Source organism: Pocillopora verrucosa, chromosome 3, assembly GCF_036669915.1.
Source record: "Pocillopora verrucosa isolate sample1 chromosome 3, ASM3666991v2, whole genome shotgun sequence".
In the NCBI taxonomy this organism is placed as follows: Eukaryota; Metazoa; Cnidaria; class Anthozoa; order Scleractinia; family Pocilloporidae; genus Pocillopora; species Pocillopora verrucosa.
In genome coordinates this window covers 4,150,858-4,169,263 of record NC_089314.1, presented here as the reverse complement: position 1 = coordinate 4,169,263, position 18,406 = coordinate 4,150,858, and the positions used below count along the sequence as shown (strand labels likewise).

Genomic DNA, 18,406 nt, shown 5'->3' with positions numbered 1-18,406 from the left:
ATTATCTGCATAAAGTAGCGCCTGTGAATTAAATTTAAAAAAAAGCGGAAAGAAATTCATAAACGTTGACAGATGTTTTAATGCTTTAAATAATACAAGCAGTGAACAAGAGTTGTTTGAAAAAGAAAAGCTGTTACCGTTTATCCTTTTCCGTGTTTTCAATATTTCAAACTGTCCAAATTGAAACTGTCCCAGAACGCCGTAAACAACAGTGGCTTCAAAATTGGAAAGTCAGGCACTTAAATAATACTTCGTGTAAAAAACCAGTTCCTTTCCTATCTATGTGCATACGATCGATGTTAGCCCCCATACCGACCTGTTCGTGAGATGGACTAACTATAAATACTTTTAGTGGAGATCGCATATTCTAGATCTAGGCCTGGGTTAGGAACATACACCTCTGTCCCTTGAGTTTTCTTAGCTCAATTTTATCGTACTCTCAGTTTAAGTATCGTTATCTATCTCGTACTTATACCACGTGATTCAGTCATGCCTATAGTAAATACACTAACATAAGGAATTTTACATGACGTGAGTTATGAGTCTTGAGTGTTTGATCACTAAAAAATTTAGTTCACGGTTCTTCAACTGTGACATTGCCAACAGTAAGATTTTTTAATACAGATCCATTAGGTACGCTGCAATTTGTTATTTCGGAAGCCCTTAGCCTGATTTTACTCTGAATTCTTTTGGCACTTTTGGTCTTTCCTTATAAAAGCTTTACAATGCTCAATCGAAAAGTGCTCCAACATAACAGCTAACATCAAACATTTGGGCCAGCCAACAGTTAAACTTTCGCTGTAACAGTTTAATACATCAATCCTTGTCAAAGCCCTCCTCCCCACTCCCTTTAAAGCACACACCCTAGTTCTAAAAAAATTATGATGTCAACAGCAAAGTTTCCAGATTCTGCAAATCTTACTCTGGAATTTTCTAGACCCCTGCAAGCATACGTCAGATTCTTATAGAACCTACTTATATCTTTCTTCTACGGGGCCCTTAAAGGACATGCGATGTTTTTCGATGGCAAGTGCTATGGTCTCTAAGAAAAATGTACAGAAACACTCCAAGTATTTTTTAAGAAGTTGCAAAAAGCGGTAGAGCACAGTGGCTTAATAGGGACATGCGCGCTTTTCTTATTAACTTATCATATGCAACAGGGCATATGCGATTACCATTCTAGAAGACTTTCATAGGCGCACATTCAAAGTATTAGCGCTCGTCCTGTCAGCCTCTCAATGTTTGAAATTTCCTTGGGATCTTGAAAGATCTTGAAAGGCCCCCTAAATCTCCTCTCAAGTGTTATGAATAAATTAGAACAGAGGAAAAGTTTTATGTTGTCAAGTCTACTTGCGATAAAACAAGTAACTGTCTTAACTTTATGGCAAACACCAGTCAACCTATAAACTTACCTCTTATTTTAATATATTTTATCAGACAACTGAGTAAATAAGTGAATAAATAAATGACATGTTTTCCAAATAACTGGCCAAAAGGAACGTTTCAACGAAATATCTTTTCATATTTTGGTATCTGTTTTAGTGCTATGCCGTGTGTATGGTGCATTCACTAATATTAGGAATTTACATCACACGAGTTATGATTTTAGGCTTTGTAAGAGTTGATTACTGACCAATGTAGTTCACGGCTCTTCAACTGCAACATTGCCATGAGCTGTGTCAACTTTTTGGCAATCACCGGTCATTTTATAAAAAAACTAGGTAAATAGCTAGGTAAATAAATAAAGGAATGAAATATTTTCTAAATAACTGGCTTACTAACAGTTTTGGTACCTATTTTAGTACTATGCCATGCATACGGTACATTCACTAATGTTAGGAATTTACACGAGTTATGATTTTAGGCTGTGCGAGAGTTTTGATCACTGACCAATGTAGTTCACGGCTCTTCAACTGCAACATTGCCACGAGTAACATTTTTGAATACAAACCAGTTAATAACAGAACCATAAGGTACGCTGCAATTTGTGTACTGAGCGGTAATGTCGCTTTCGGGCAGAACTTTATCCCACATGTTGACACTTGCCAATCGGCCATGAAGAGTTTGGTTACGATCAAAGCCTCCGTCAATAGAGTCTTGCTCTTGTCCAAGCACCAGGAAGCCGCCAGCCTTAAGTGCGTAATTCTTGGAGGCAATATTCGTTACCTGTTCTGTAAATTGACCATCTTTATAGAGTTTCGCTACCCCTTGAGTGTTTTCCCAGGTTAGACACAGGTGTTGCCAGGTATCATCGTAGAGATTTGTCGAGGTAAAACTGAAAAAAACAAAACAAAACAAAACAATAAACAAAACAAACGAACAAAAAAACAAAACAAAAAAAAAAAAACAGGACAAAACAAAAAGCAAACAATATTAAATATATTTGATCATTCAAGACCCCCCTTTCTCATTGTCGCCAAGTCAGTCAAGAGAGTTATTCAGTCTGTGAATCCGTAGTCAGTCAGTTTATAGTAATATGTAAGTGGCCTGTCAGTCAGTCAGTCAGTCAATCAATCGTTTATCAATGACTTAATCGTTCATACATTCAAGCTTCGATTTGCTCAGTGTTTTCATTCATTCAGTCAATTTCTTATTCATGCAATTACTCATAAAATAGAGACCTCACTCACTGTAGAATCTCTGTGGCTCAGAGCGCGGAATCCGAAGGTCTGAGGTTCGATTCCTTATGGGAACTTAGAATTTTTTTCTTTGTCCCACGCTCGCGACAAGACGAAAAGGATCTTTCTCTCTTATAAGATGTTTAAATCAAAGTATCATCTGAGCTACTATTTTGAAAGCCGAGTCGGTCAAGAAACCCCATCCTTTTAGGGGTAGAACCGTGAAAAAGCGAGTCCTCGTCACTTGAAAGACGACTCTTGAGCCCCATTGAGCATAGTGATCTAAATCCCATTACAAAAAAAAAGGACCCGAATAGTTATTTGGAGAGCGCAAGGAAATGCGTCTAGATTTGTTTTGGTCAAAGATTAACATATTTGGTATTTAAGTCATGACAAGAAAAGAGAAAGAAGCTTAACGCTTTCCGTTTGCTTGTAACTTTCTCTCTCCAAGCGTTAGGAAGAAGTCGATCGTACCATTTTCTGTATAATAACTTATTGTGGTTCGAGTAAGAAATTATTCAACTGACTTAGTTGGTAGCTGGTTCTCGCTGCGCTCTCATCAACTATCTAAGGCCATAATGTAATTAATTATTAACAATGTAAAATATGAAGATCGTCGCATAGATGCCATGGTTATTGCATAGGGTGAAGAAGTCAAAACACGAAGTTACTAGTGAATAGAATGTCGGACGCGTCTCTTAGCCCATTCACCTCTTTTGTGTTTGGGTGTGTGTGTGCGTGTGTGTACGCGCGCGCGTTTGTGTCGAGTTTTACCTTCGTTACTACACCTCGACTTTATAGTGTTTGTGAGCAAGCTACACATCCCTATAATCATCTGATAGTTGTACCAAATGAATTAACAAATGGAGAAGCTTTCACTGTGCTAGCGCTCTGTTCTGTTGTAAAGCACGCAGGAGGCGGCTAGAAACACAAGACTTAGTCGAATGTTTCTCCCCACTTCTATAAGGACGAAACTACAGAAACTTTGTGAATACGAAACTATTTATACTGTACGAGTGTTAGTTGTGATTAATATTTATTATCGTACGTAAGTTTACGTGAAAACCTTCAAAACTCGGACAATTTATTTCGTTCCGCTTCCAGGATTTTCGTCTCACGTTATAATAACGTCAATTACGGCACTTGGCATGTTTACAAACCTTTATCTGGCTCTTCTGTTGCCACTTACCGGCTGGCTTGTTCCGAAATTTCCCTTCCAATTAACAAAAAAAAGCAAGAGTGAAGTCCGGAATATGGTCGGGCATAATAAAAATTGGGAGATGGCGCGAGAGCTTTGCTCATCTCCGTGTTTTGTACTCTGATAGAGCACGTTCTTTTTACCAATGACAACGCGTGTTATATATGAAGTTTTTTTTCTAAAAATGATACGTTTGCAAGGCTGGCTGTTTTGTCTGAGTTTTGCTTTCAACCTGCCACCGCCGTTAATGTTCTCGAGTGTCTTTCCACCAGCTTTACTGCTGAGAAGGTAGTTGAACGGAGTTTGTAAATTAAAATAAGTTGAAATACCGAAAATTTGTTACCAAACACCGTTCACGCGAAAGTCAATCCGATTTTGGTAGTATTCGTCCTCTCAGACGTAGCTTGGAGAAATGAAAACGGGATTTTTGCCTGTACTTTACCAGAGAGGGGCTCCGTCAACACAGCGGCCAAACGTCTGCGCAAGTGCGACTGTTGTATTGGTCGGGTAACGTTCTCTCAAGTTGTCAGAATCAGTTTGTCTGGCAGACAAATTGACAAAAAACCACCAAACAAAATTGTAAGTTTAAATGTATAACGTGTTTTGATAAAGCTCAAATCAAAATAGTGAATTAACTGGAAACTCATGATTAAGTGAGGTAAAAATTGGCCACTTTTAAGAGTTTAGCCCTCCCCTCTGACGAAGGGCCAACGCTCCTACGTCAGCTTTGAAACTCTTATCGGTCGGCCAGTTTACGTTATCAACTCAGTGGATAATACCAAATTACCCTGTTGTACTCTCCCAGCGACGCAGCTCCACAGTCTCTTTAGAAACTTCCCCCTTTCCCATGATTAGATAATTTTTTGTGTTCGAAAAAGTCTTGAGTTTCTCTCTTCCCCACTTTTGTATCTTTCTATAGATTTCTATGGCAGTTTCACTAAGCTTTTCCGCATATTGTGCGCGTCAGCGATTGTATTTTATGTGTTCCTTTTGGCCTTTGCGTGGGAAATTGACTCGCACCCGGCAAAAACTGATCCCTTGCGCATGCACGGCTTATGACTGCCGTGCTGGCTCTGTCAGCATAGGTAAATTCAGTTTCATCCGAGTGGAAGGTCTATATACGGTTTTCCTAGACACCTACCGACTGCATTCATAGCGCTCAAAACAGAATTTCCCTTTTCGCAGTCGAACGAATTTCACACATGTGTTCACCAACGGTTTAAAGTTTAAAGTAGCGGGTGTCATGGCAATCATTATTGACATGCGTATGTTATGGGGAAATACCGTGAAAGAGGTTTTTAGGTTGATCTTCGATAGATTTTTTTCCTCAAGCTCAGGAAAATGCTTTTTTGGGCCACATGATCGCATTTGAGAAAATATATCAAGAAATTAAATCAAGCCCTTCTAAAATGACTCTTAATTTTTCAGCTTCTACGCGAAATTATTCATATACCGAGCTCTAAATCAAGTTCATTTAATTTGTCGCAGTAACGTGACGAATTTTTAACGTGTTCTAAGCCATTGTAAAAATTTTTCAAACCATGCCGTCAAATCGAATTTTCACTTCCGAGATAATTTCTATTTCACCATAGTAGGATAATAACAAACTTCTGTTACTTAATTCGCACTAAGCGCCTAACGAAGGAGATAAAACTACAGTAAAATACAATACATGAAATCATGTGTTATATCGCTGGCAGCGCCCGTGGTCAATATGAAGCGAATCCTGTGTCCGAATTGACTACCCGAGCGAACTGACAGAGTTTGCAATTATTGGAAATTGCCGGCGGTGGAGTCGCAAAAATCGTTAGAGGACAGACAAAACAAAGAAAACATAAACGACTGTCGTGGGTTTATTGTGCTACAAACACAGTTGGCCTTCGTTCTCGGCTCTCGAAGTTGAAAAGTCATTCTTGATTCGGATGTAATGGACACGTCTGTATTTCGAGAAAGCAAAATTAGGACAAATTTTATAGAACCATTTCCGAAACAAAACAGAACAAAACTATGTAAATTAGTGAACAAGAGATGTAATGATGAAAAAAGTACTCCTAATTGGCTAGTTTGTGGTTTCTTGTCGATACGAGGAAATGGTTTAAATTTAACACAATAGCTCCGATCCCATTGAAAATTTGTGAGATGTAAGATTATTGTGATATATTAAGTAAAACTTGATTTGGAGCTTGCTTTTATTGTAAAGGGTTAATTCGACGGAGTCATGATTTTTAAACGGCTGAATTTAATGTGATGAGATTCACTCAACAGCGAGGTCTAGCTCAAAAAGATAACTTCTTAAGTCTATGGAAGATTTTACGAGATCGACACAAAAAGCTGTGTAACGGGATTTCCCCATGTATTAGCATATCAATTGTGGTTGCCTTGAAACACCCATTACTTCAAACTTTAAACATATTGTGAACAGGTGTGAACTTCGTTGGACTTCGTAAAGGGAAAGTCGCTTTCCTAGCGCTTTCGGTATAGGTGTGTCGGAGAACTGTTTCAAGCTATCTTAATTCAAGGTGGAGTACTAACTGACCTATTTTGCATCTCTGTTTTCCTTCTGGTCCTGATGAACAGCTGCAGTCATTATCAACTGATGTAAAAAGAATTAAAATGGGAAAACTTCTGTTTGCAAAAACAAGTCAGTGTGAAGTAAAATGACGACGGATGATGGCTCAGTGGGAACCAGATACGACAAGCACGCGCGCGAAAAAATTTTGGAATTATTATTTTAGAAAACAGAACTTTACCTTTTTCGCAGTGGCTTCCTGTGTATGCTTTCGTACAGCGACACTTGTAACTGTTTGTCCGGTACAGAGGTACACAAGTTCCATTGTTTTGACAGGGCAACTTCGAGCAAGGAGACTAAAACCGAGAAAATTAATTACTTACTCCCTTGATAAAATCCAGTTAAACAAACTTCGATAACGGATCGATAAAACGACTTAAAAATGGCTTGCGACGAATAAAAAAGTAAAGATAAAGCCATAGAGAGATTTATTAATGTTGAACAGTCAAATAAAATTTTCTCAAACGATTGCAACCGATTTTAGTTATTATCAGGATGAAATAACAATAATAATAATAATAATACGTGATAATAGGATAAAGTAGAAAAAGAAAAATAATTTTACCGCAACACTGTAGTGATACCAAAGATGGTTGGTGATGAACTTGTCTGAATGGATGTAATGGTCAGATGGAAGCAGTTCACATAGCAGATTGTCAATGTTATCATCCAAATCTGCAAGGTTGAAGGACAAACAAGGATCGCTCTCCAGACACTTGAGCGCGCACTCAGAGGAGCGTTGGACCAGTTCTGTACCAACAGTTGTAACGTTCAAATGGTAGCCTTTGTGAGCACGGAAGTTGGCGAAGACAAACTTAACGTTTGGCGTTTGTCCTGTGTTTTGATAAAGAAATGAATATGACGAATTAAAATGGTTTCGACTTATACTTTCTTTAAAAGAAGATGTAGATATCAGGAAAATAAAGCAAAAAGGAACACCTTAAAAAAGGCTTCATAGAACTCGCCGATACAACCAGAGCAAGAAAGTTGGCAGATAAATAGAAAGAAGCCATCTTATTCTTGTAGCTCAAAGAGAAATGACCTTCATGTTGGTACACGATTACGTAATGCCACAGACACGCAACATTAAGCTTTTACATGGGCTTTGCAAACATCTGCTTCGGTTAATGACATGATATCTTGTCATCAGTTATTAATTTGTTTTCTTTTTCAGGCGTTTGGCCTCCTGATTTGCTCCTGTTTGTCTTCCTCTGGAAATGTTTTCTAGCGCCCCTGGGTTTCTTTATTTTTCTTTCTAGTTGCTGTTAATTCAATTAGCGCTCTAGCTTTTGATTTGTAAATTCAGGAGAGAAATAATGGACCAGTAGAGCTCCAGTTCAGCTCGTTTTAATTCTGCCATCTTATTCTTGAAGCTCAAAGACGAGTGATCTTCATGGTGATAATCAATTTCGCAATGCCACGAACACGCAACATTAAGCTTTTCCATGGGCTTTGCAAACATCTGCTTTAACAGTTAATGACACGATATCTTGTTATCAATTATTATTTTGTTTTTCTTTTTAGGGGGTTTGGTTTCCTGTTTTGCTCTTGTTTGTCTTCCTCTGTAAATGTTTTCTAGCGCCCCTTGGTTTCGTTATCTTTCTTTTTCCCAGTTGCTATGGTTTTAGAGCGCTCTACCTTTTGTTTGTAAATTCAGGAGATAAATAATGGTACAGAAGAGTTTCAGTTATTGAAATCAGCTCGTTCCAATTCTGCTGTTACGGAAAGTTTCAGGAAATAATGGAGCGTCTATTTATTTAATTTTTTTTTTGTACTTATCTAGCTTTATTGCTTGCAGACAGCGCTGGGTGTTTTTTTTTTTATTTCTTTTAGCAATTTTTTAACTTTCCTTTAATACAATACATCAAACCATGTCATAGCCCTCCCTCCTCGTCCCCATTTATAGCACATTCCCCGGTTCTAAAATTAGGATGTCAACGGCAGAATTTCCAGATTCTGTAAATTTTACTCTGGAATTTGCTAGACTACTGCAAACATTTTACTGAGTAAATAGGTGAATAAATAAATGAAATGATTTTAAAGAACTGGTCATAAGCAGCGTTTGAACGAAATATCATTTCATATTTTGGTATCTATTTTAGTACTATGCCATGCATATGGTACATTCACTAATATTAGGTATTTACATCACGCGAGTTATGATTTTAGGCTCTCCAAGAGTTTTGATCACTGACCAATGCAGTCCACGGTCATTTAACTGTGACATTGCCACGATTAAGGTTTTTGATTTTTTGATTGATTTTTTAAAAACATAACCACGAGGTACGTTGCATTTGTGTACTGAGCGGCAATGTCGCTTTCGGAAAGAACTTTATTCCACATGCTGACACTTGCCAATCGGCTATAAAGAGTTTGCGGACGATCAAAATCTCCGCCAATAGAGTCTTGCCCTTGTCCAAGCCCCAGGAAGCCGCTAGCTTTAAGTGCATAATTCTTGGTGGCATGTATTATTCGTTAGCTGTCCGGTAAATTGGCCATCTCTATAGAGTTTCGTTTCTCCTTGAGTGTTTTCCCAGGTGAGACACACGTGTTTCCAGGTATCATCGTAGAGATTTTTTGAGGTAAACCTGAAACAAAACAAAACAAAAAGCAAACAATACTAAATATATTGGATTATTCAAGACCCTCCTCTTTCATATTCATATACAGAGCTCTAAATCAATTTTATTGAATTTGTCGTAAGAACGTTTCATCTGACGAATTTTCAACGTGTTCTTAGCCACTGTAAAAAATTTTCAAGTCGTCCCGTCAAATTGAATTTTCACTTCCGAGATAATTTCTATTTCGCCATGGTAGGAGAATAACGTTCTTCTCTTACTTAATTCGTACTTAGCGCGTATCGAAGGAGATAAGACTACAGCAAAATACAATACATGAAATCATGCGTTATATCGCTGGCAGCTCCTTTGGAGAATATGAATCGAATCCTGAGTTCGAATCGGCTACCCGGCGGTGGAGTCGCAAAGATTGGCAGGGGACAGACAAAACAAAGAAAACATAAACGACTCTCATGAGTTTATTGTGCTACAAACACGACCTTCGAGGTAAAACAATATCATTCTTAATTCGTAATTCTTTTAAAATGAAGCGAAATCGTTTGCTAAATAATAAATCCTTTATTGACAAAGCTTGTTCGATCAAGATGGCCGGATATTGGTTTCGTTCTTTCTCTCCCTTTCCTTATTGACCGAGAGGAAGTTAAGGTCCATAAAAAGGGAAAAAAAGAACTAAGCGAATGTTCAGTCATCCTGGCCAAAAACGCGTATTAGGAAAAAGAATTTACTACAATACTGCAGTGATACCAATGATGATTGGTGATTAACTTGATTAATGGGTGTAATGTTCAAATAGTAGCCTTTGTGAGCAAGAAAATAGGTGAAGACAAATCGAACGTTAAGTGTTTGTCCTGTATTTGATAAAGAAATGAATATGATCAATGAAAATGATATTTGGGTTACACTTTTAAAAGAATACTTGGTAGATATCAGGAAAATAAAGCAAACGGGAAGGCGAGTATCACTGCAATGGAAGAGAGATGATACCTTTTGAAGTCTTCACACAACTCACCCATACAACCGGAGTAAGAAAAGTGACAGATAAATAGAAAAAAGGCCATCTTATTCTTTTAGCTCAAAGAGAAATGACTTTCATGGTGATACACGATTTCGTAATGCCACAGACATGCAACACTAAGCTTTTACATGGGCTTTGCAGATATCTGCTTCTGTTAAAGTCATATCTTGCCATCAATGATTATTTCGTTTTCCTTTTTCGGGGGGTTTGGCGTCCTGATTTACTCCTGTTTGTCTTCCTTTGTATATGTTTTCTAGTGCCCCTGGATTTATTTTTTTTTTCAGTCCTAGTCGCTGTTAATTATTTTGGAGCGCTCTAGTTTTTGATGTGTGAATTCAAGAGATAAATAATGGAAGGGAAGAGCTCCAGTTCGGCTCGTTTTAATTCTGCTGCCACGGAAAGTTTCAGAAAATAATGGAGCGTATGTTTTTTTAAGTTTCTTTTTTATTGTATTTATCCAGCCTTACTGGTTGAAGACAGCTCTTGGTGGGTTTTGTTATTTGGGAAGCCCGCAGCCTAATTTTACTCTGAATTCTTTTGGCAATTTTTGGTCTTTCCTTTTACAGGTTTGTTTTTCACGCTTTTGCTATACTGAATCGAAAAGTGCTCTATCTTGAGTCTGAGGATTTGCATCGAAAACATACATGAAAAGATTCTTCATCTCGGGCTTGGATAATGTAGTTTTCAAGAAACATAATACAGGAGAGATGTAATGCAAGGTCCACCACGGAGGAGGGGAGCCGGAGGGGGGGAGGGGGGAGGGGGTCTGCATAACAGCCAACATTACAAATGTAGGCCAGCCAACAGCTAAACTTCCGCTCTAACAGTTTAATACATCAAACCTTGTCATAGCCCTCCCCCACCCCCATCCGTCTGTAGCACATACCCTAGTTCTAAAATTACGATGTCAATAGCAGAATTTCCAGATTCTGTAACTTTTATTCTGGAATTTTCTAGACTACTGCAAGCATACATCAGATTTGTAAAGAACCTACCTATATCTTTCTTCTATTGTGGCCCTTATGGGACATGCGATGTTTTTCGATGTCAAGTAATATGGACTCCAAGAAAACTGTACAGAAACACCCTAAATATTTTAGGAGGTTGCAAAAGCGGTAGAACACGGTGGCTTATTAAGGACATGCAGGCTTTTCTCATAATCGCAACTTATAATATGCGACAGGGCATATGCGATTATCATTCTAAAAGGCTTTCATAGGCGCACATTCAAAGTATTAGCGCTCGTCTTGTCAGCCTCTCAATGTCTGAAATTTCTTTGGGATCTTGAAAGATCTCGAAAGGCCCTCGAAACTTCTTCTCAAGTGTCAAGAATGAATTAGAACAGAGAAGAAAAGTTTTACGTTGTTAAGACTGCTTACAATCAAACAAGTAATTGTCTTAACTTTATGGCAGACGCCGGTCACTTAAAAGTTAACATCTTATTTCAATATGTTTCATCAAACAACTGAGTAAATAGGTGAGTAAATAAATGACGTGTTTTCCAAATAACTGGCCAAAAGAAGCGTTTCAACGAAATATCTACTCATATTTTTGTATCTATTTTAGTACTAAGGCATGCATATGGTACATTCACTAATATTAGGAATTTACATCACGCGAGTTATGATTTTAGGCTCTGCAAGAGTTTTGATCACTGACCAATGCAGTTCACGGCTCTTCAAATGCAACATTGCCATGAGCTATGTTAACTTTATGGCAAACACCGGTCACCTAAAATTTACCTCTTATTTTATCCTATTTTATCAAAAAGCTGAGGAAATAGGTGAATAAATAAATGAATGAAATATTTTCCAAATAACTGGCTAACTAACAGCTTTGGTATCTATTTTAGTACTATGCCATGCATATGGTATATTCACTAATAATAGGAATTCACATCACGCGATTTATGATTTTAGGCTCTACAAGAGTTTTGATCACTGACCAATGTAGTTCACGGCTCTTCAACTGTAACATTGCCATGAGTAAGATTTTTGAATACAGACCAGTTAATAACAGAACCATGAGGTATGCTGCAATTTGTGTACTGAGCGGCAATGTCGCCTTCGGACAGAACTTTATCCCAGATGTTGACACTTGCCAATCGGCCATGAAAGGTTTGCTTACGATCAAAGCCTCCGCCAATAGAGTCTTGCTCTTGTCCAAGCACCAGGAAGCCGCCAGCCTTAAGTACGTAATTCTTAGTGGCATTATTTGTTACCTGTCCGGTAAATTGGCCATCTTTATAGAGTTTCGTTACTCCTTGAGTGTTTTCCCAGGTGAGACACAGGTGTTGCCAGGTATCATCGTAGAGATTTGTCGAGGTAAAACTGAAAAGAAAAACAAAACAATAAACGAAACAAAACAAAACAAAAAACAAAACAAAAAGCATACAATATTAAATATATTTGATCATTTAAGACCCTCCTTTTTCATTGTCACTAAGTCGGTGAAGAGAGTTATTCAGTCTGTTAGTCCGTAGTCAGTCAGTTTATAGGAATATGTAAGTGGCTTGTCATTCAGTCAATCAATCGTTTATCAATGACTAAATCATTCATACATTCAAGCTTATAAAATAGAGACCTCACTCACTGTAGAATCTCTGTGGCTCAGCACGCGAAATCCGAAGGTCTGAGGTTCGATTCCTCAAGGGAACTCAGAATTTTTTTCTTTGTCCTACGCTCGTGGCAAGATGAAAAACATCTTTCTCTACTTATAAAATGTTTAATTATCATCTGAGCTACTATTTTGAAAGCCGAGTCGGTTAAGAAACCTCATCCTTTTATGGCTAAAACCGTAATAAGCAAGTCCTCGTCACTTTAAAGACGACTCTTGAGCCCTATTTAAAAAAGGACCCGAATAGTTATTTGCAATGCAACAGGAAAATACGTCTAGATTTGTTTCGGTCAAAGATTAACATATTTGGTATTTAAATCATGATAAGAAAAGAGAAAGAAGCTTAACGCTTTCCGTTTGTTGGTGTGTTTAACTTTCTCTCTCCGAGTTAGGAAGAAGTCGATCGTAGCATTTCCTGTATAATAACTTATTGTGGCTCGAATAAGAATAATAATTCTTCAACTGACTACTAAAAAATATACGCAGCATTACTGGATTTTTTTGTTGCCAACAGTAAATACTCCTAATGTTGGATAAATTTCGAAAATCATGTCGTTGTCATGTTCACTGGCATAGCTGACGACATTCTGAAGCCCTTGGTCTTGAACAAGTTTGATAAAAAAACACAACGACAACTGGCTGAGATCTGAAGTTATGGCTGGATTCTTCATGGCGTAATTTTCTGTAGAACGCAGCTCCGGAAACACCATAAGGTACTCTACAACAGAGGAAATGAATTGCAAAAATTTTTAGTCAGTTTTTTGAGCAACTGCGCTTTCTTTAATAAAATTTTCCTATTTAGAAGTATACACTATTTGTATAAATGTTCTAGCGTTCTTCAAGAATGCCACACAGTATTCAATTGTAGGCAACATAGAATAAGACTCAATCCCGTCTTGTCAGACTCAATCCCCCAGTTTCTTTGCAAGGTAGCTGGTTCGGGTGCGCTCTCATCAACTATCTGAGGCCATAATGTAATTAACAATGTAGAATATGAAGATCGTCGTTTACGCGTCATGGTTATTGCATAGGGTAAAGAAGTCAAAACACGAAGTTATCATTCACTAGTGAATAGAATGTAGGACGCGTCTCTTAGCCCATTCACCTCTTTTGTGTTTGGGTGCAGCCAAGTGTGTGCGTGTGTGCGAGCGCGCGCGTTTGTGTCTATTTTTTGCCTTCGTCACTAAACCACCACTTTTTTACCTCATTCGCTATAAAGAGTGTTTGGGAGTAAGTTACACATCTCTGTAATTACCCGATAGCTATACTAATTAACAAATAGAAAGGCCTTGACTGTGCTCCATTCTGTTGTGAAGCACGGAGGAAGTGGCTAGAGCAGGAAAGAAGTGTAAGGAGATACACGAGACGTAGAGGAGTGTTTCTCCCCACTTCTTCGAAGACGAAGCTATTGAAACTTTGTGAACACGAAACTATATACGTGTGTTAGATGTGTTTGATATTTATTACCGTACCTAAGCTTACGTGAAAACCTTCAAAAGTCGGACAGTTCACTTCGTTTCCTCTTTGAGGATTTTCGCGTTATAATAACGTTAATCACAGCGCTTGGCATATTTATACAGACCTTTTTTGACTATTCTATTGCTACTTATCGGCACGCTTGTTCCGAAAATTCATTTTCAATTCACGAGAAAAAAAAGGCTAAGGGAAGTCCGGAAAATGGTCGAGCATAGAAGAAATTGGCGTGGCAGCTTTAGCTCAGCTCCATGTTTTGTACTCTGATAGAGCACGCTCTTTCTACCAATGACATCGCGCGTTATATCCGAACTTTTTCTAAAAGATGACACGTTTGCATGAGTGACTTTTTTTTCTGAGTTTTGCCTTCAACCTGCCACAGCCGTAAATGTTTTCGAGTGTCCGTCCACCAGCTTCATTGATGAGAAGGTGGTTGAACAGAGTATCAAAATATCTGCGGTACGTTTGGTACTGCAACATCGATTGCCTCAACGGTTATTCTATAAAGCCACCATCAGCGACCCACACCGTAATGTTTTCCGACACAAGTGATTAGTAGCTTTCGGAGGTTTTTCAGCTTCTCTAGACGGCACCGTTATCAGCGGCATGTGGGAACCCGAAGATATTGGCCAAAGTTCCGCGAACTGAAAGCTATTTATTTCGTGTTGCTTTCCTACGTTGCTCGATTGAAACACAAGAGAGTTAAAATCTTTACTGATAATTAGGGCGCCGCCAGAATTGTTGCTATCGGGAGCTCCAAAATTAATCTCCAGGCTCTGGCTATGGACATTTTTAATCTCTGTTTTGTTAACAGCATCGTTCTGGAAGCGCAATGGATCCCGAGGTCGCTTAATGAAAGGGCAGATCTTCTCAGCAGATTTGTTGACAAAGATGACTGGTCCGTCAACCCTTCTGTATTTCGAGTGATTGACGCCAATGGGGCCCTCACACAATCGATCGGTTTGCGTCGCATTACAATTCTAAATTCGCCTCCCCCGGCTGCTGCGGCGTTGACGCCTTGGCCCAGGATCGGCGAGACGAGAACAATTGGGTCTGCCCTTCTGTAAGTGCCATCGTCCCTTCTGTTAGAGCTCTCTCGTCGTGCTCTGGCTTCGGCACTTTGATCGTCCCATAGTGGCCTTCGGCCTATTTTTGGCCCTTTTTGCATGACAGCTCTTCTCAGTTCAAGTCTTTTGTTAAGGGAGTGTTTGAGCTTCCTTGCATAGAAGACCTCTTGTTGGAAGGTCCCGGCCAGAGGCAAATTTACAAGGCGCGTCCCTCGGTTTTCAGTGGTTGCCCGAGATTCAGAATGTTAGCGTTGCGGGTAGATTTTAGGTGAGCTTTTTTCATCCTCGTTTACCATGCACGTCTCTTTTCTTTCAGCTCTAATCCTCACCTTGTCATTGCTGATCTTTTAGTCTACCCTCGTTGTGTTTTGCCTGATTTGGCAGTGTCGTTTTGTTTTGTTTTTACTCCGCGTTTGCTATTTTATTGTGTTTTGCCTGATTTGGCAGTATCTCTTGGGCAGTTTGATGGTTTTTGTGGCATCTGATTTTCTGTTTGTATTATGTATCTCCTTTTTTATGGTAGTCTACCTTTTGTTTTTTGCTTACTTTTATTTTGTTTTATTTTATTTCTTGTAGACGTTCTGCAATCGGGGATTTGGCGTGACGCAAATTGTCTGAGCTCTAAATCAAGTTTATTGAATTTGTCGTAATAGCGTTTCATCTGACGAGTTTTCATCGTGTTCTCAGTCATTTTAAAAAATTTTCAAAACATGCCGTCAAATTGAATATATTTTCACTTCTGAGATAATTTCTATTTCGCCATAGTAGGATAACAACAAACTTCTCTTACTTAATTTGCTTTAAGCGCGTAACGAAGTAGATAAAACTACAGTAAAATACAACACATGAAATCATGCGTTATATCGCTGGCAGCGGCAGTGGACGATATGAAGCGAATCCATCGTTCGCATTAGCTACCCGAGCGGACTAACAGAGTTAGCAATATTTTAGACAATGCCGGCGGTGGAGTCGCGAAAATCGCCCGAGGACCACCACAAACAAAACAAATCAAGCATAAACGACTGACGTGGGTTTATTGTGCTACAAACGCAGCTGACTTCCTTCTTCGGCTCTGGAGGTCAAAAATTCATTCTTTATTCTTTCAAAAAAAAGAGAAATCGTTCTCTACAAGATAAATCCTTTATTAAAAAAGCTTGTTCGGTCAAGATGGCTGGATATTGGCTTCGTATTACGAGATCGATCTAAAAAACCATGTAACGGGATTTCCTCATGTATAGATACATCAATTGTAGTTGCCTTGAAACGCCATTACTTCAGACTTTAATCATTTTGTGAACACGAGTGAATTTCCTTTGGCTTCGCAAAGGGAAAGTCGCTTTTTTAAGGTTTTTTATATATATTCGGTATAGGAGTCTCGGAAAGCTGTTTCAAGCTACGTTAACTTGAAGGTGGAATATTAACTCACCTATTTTGCATCTCTGTTTTCCTTCTGGTCCTGATGAACAGCTGCAGTCATTATCAACTGACATAGAAGAACAGCGGAGAAAATTAATAATAATAGGAAAAAATTTATGTTTGTCAAAACAGGTCAGTGTGAAGTAAAATGACGATGAATGATGGCTCAGTAGGAATCAGATACGAAAGGCAAGAAATATTTTTGAAAATATTGTTCTAGAAACCAAAGCCTTTACCGTTTTCGCAGTGGCTTCCTGTGTATGCTTTCGTACAGCGACACTTGTAGCTGTTTGTCCGGTACAGAGGTACACAAGTTCCATTGTTTTGACAGGGCAGCTTCGAGCAAGGAGACTAAAACCGAGAAAATTAATTACTTACTCCCTTGATAAAATCCAGTTAAACAAACTTCGATAACGGATCGATAAAACGACTTAAAATTGGCTTGCGAGGAATAAAAAAGTAAAGATAAAGCCATAGAGAGATTTATTAATGTTGAACAGTCAAATAAAATTTTCTTAAACGATTGCAACCGATTTTAGTTATTATCAGGATGAAATAACAATAATAATAATACGTGATAATAGGATAAAGTAGAAAAAGAAAAATAATTTTACCGCAACACTGTAGTGATACCAAAGATGGTTGGTGATGAACTTGTCTGAATGGATGTAATGGTCAGATGGAAGCAGTTCACATAGCAGATTGTCAATGTTATCATCCAAATCTGCAAGGTTGAAGGACAAACAAGGATCGCTCTCCAGACACTTGAGCGCGCACTCAGAGGAGCGTTGGACCAGTTCTGTACCAACAGTTGTAACGTTCAAATGGTAGCCTTTGTGAGCACGGAAGTTGGCGAAGACAAACTTAACGTTTGGCGTTTGTCCTGTGTTTTGGTAAAGAAATGAATATGACGAATTAAAATGGTTTCGACTTATACTTTCTTTAAAAGAAGATGTAGATATCAGGAAAATAAAGCAAAAAGGAACACCTTTAAAAGTCTTCATAGAACTCGCCGATACAACCAGAGCAAGAAAGTTGGCAGATAAATAGAAAGAAGCCATCTTATTCTTGGGCTTTGCAAACATCTGCTTCGGTTAATGACATGATATCTTGTCATCAGTTATTAATTTATTATTATTGTTATTAATTTGTTTTCTTTTTCAGGCGTTTGGCCTCCTGATTTGCTCCTGTTTGTCTTCCTCTGCAAATGTTTTCTAGCGCCCCTGGGTTTATTTTTCTTTCTAGTTGCTGTCAATTCAATTAGCGCTCTAACTTTTGATGTGTAAATTCAGGAGAAAACTAATGGACCAGTAGAGCTCTAGTTGAGCTCGTTTTAATTCTGCTGTCACGGAAAGTTTCAGTCTGTTTATTACATTTTTTTTTATTGTAGGTATCTAGCTTTATTGTTTGAAGACAGCAATTGGTGGGTTTTTGTTATTTGGGAAGCTCTTAACCTGTTTTTACTCTGAATTCTTTGGCACTTTGCTCAATCGAAAAGTGCTCCAACATAACAGGTCTTTCCTGCAAGGGAAGAAATGTGATAACCTTTGAAGTCTGCAAACAACTCGCCGATACAAACAAACAAAGAAGAAAATTGGCAGATAAATAGGAAATAGCCATCTTACTCTTGAAGCTCGAAGATAAGTGATTTTCATAGTAATAAACGATTTCGCAATGCCACAGACACGCATCATTAAGCTTTTCCATGGGCTTTGTAAACATCTGCTTGAACAGTTAATGACACGATAGCTTGTCATCAATTATTATTTTGTTTTCTTTTTCGGGAGTTTGGTTTCCTGTTTTGCTCTTGTTTGTCTTCCTCTGTAAATGTTTTCTGGTGCCCCTGGGTTTCTCT

General features: G+C 38.4%; 2 protein-coding genes, 1 long non-coding RNA gene and 1 pseudogene across 3 annotated transcripts; 1 reads left to right on the top strand and 3 right to left on the bottom strand.

The window, feature by feature from the left end:
* Positions 1-1,899: 1,899 nt before the first annotated feature.
* On the bottom strand, positions 1,900-4,665 carry LOC136279388 (C-reactive protein-like). Its single transcript, XM_066163061.1, has 3 exons — positions 4,604-4,665; positions 4,259-4,357; positions 1,900-2,275 (listed from the first exon to the last, which is right to left on the bottom strand). The coding sequence occupies exons 1-3, from the start codon at positions 4,663-4,665 to the stop codon at positions 1,900-1,902; spliced, it is 537 nt and encodes a 178-aa protein (XP_066019158.1).
* Positions 4,666-11,933: 7,268 nt separating this feature from the next.
* Positions 11,934-13,613, bottom strand: LOC131796517 (C-reactive protein-like). The gene is made up of 3 exons (XM_066163059.1): positions 13,607-13,613; positions 13,088-13,313; positions 11,934-12,309 (listed from the first exon to the last, which is right to left on the bottom strand). Exons 1-3 carry the CDS (start codon positions 13,611-13,613, stop codon positions 11,934-11,936), a joined length of 609 nt encoding a protein of 202 aa, XP_066019156.1.
* An 843-nt stretch (positions 13,614-14,456) lies between these two features.
* LOC131778491 (uncharacterized) lies at positions 14,457-15,407 on the top strand (annotated as a pseudogene).
* A 1,397-nt stretch (positions 15,408-16,804) lies between these two features.
* LOC136279873 (uncharacterized) lies at positions 16,805-17,628 on the bottom strand. Its single transcript, XR_010717039.1, has 3 exons — positions 17,540-17,628; positions 17,166-17,434; positions 16,805-16,902 (listed from the first exon to the last, which is right to left on the bottom strand). It is a non-coding gene; the product is annotated as an uncharacterized lncRNA (long non-coding RNA).
* Positions 17,629-18,406: the final 778 nt, after the last annotated feature.

Excerpts from the sequence above, each read along its gene's own strand:
- LOC136279388 (XM_066163061.1), bottom strand. The coding sequence starts at position 4,665 with ATGGGAAAGGGGGAAGTTTCTAAAGAGACTGTGGAGCTGCGTCGCTGG. Across the intron at positions 4,358-4,603 it reads CGCTGGGAGAGTACAACAGG|ACAAACTGATTCTGACAACT; the intron begins GTAATTTGGTAT and ends TTTGTCTGCCAG. Across the intron at positions 2,276-4,258 it reads GTTGACGGAGCCCCTCTCTG|TTTTACCTCGACAAATCTCT; the intron begins GTAAAGTACAGG and ends TGTTTTTTTCAG.
- LOC131796517 (XM_066163059.1), bottom strand. Across the intron at positions 12,310-13,087 it reads GTTGGCAACAAAAAAATCCA|TTTTACCTCGACAAATCTCT; the intron begins GTAATGCTGCGT and ends TTTTCTTTTCAG.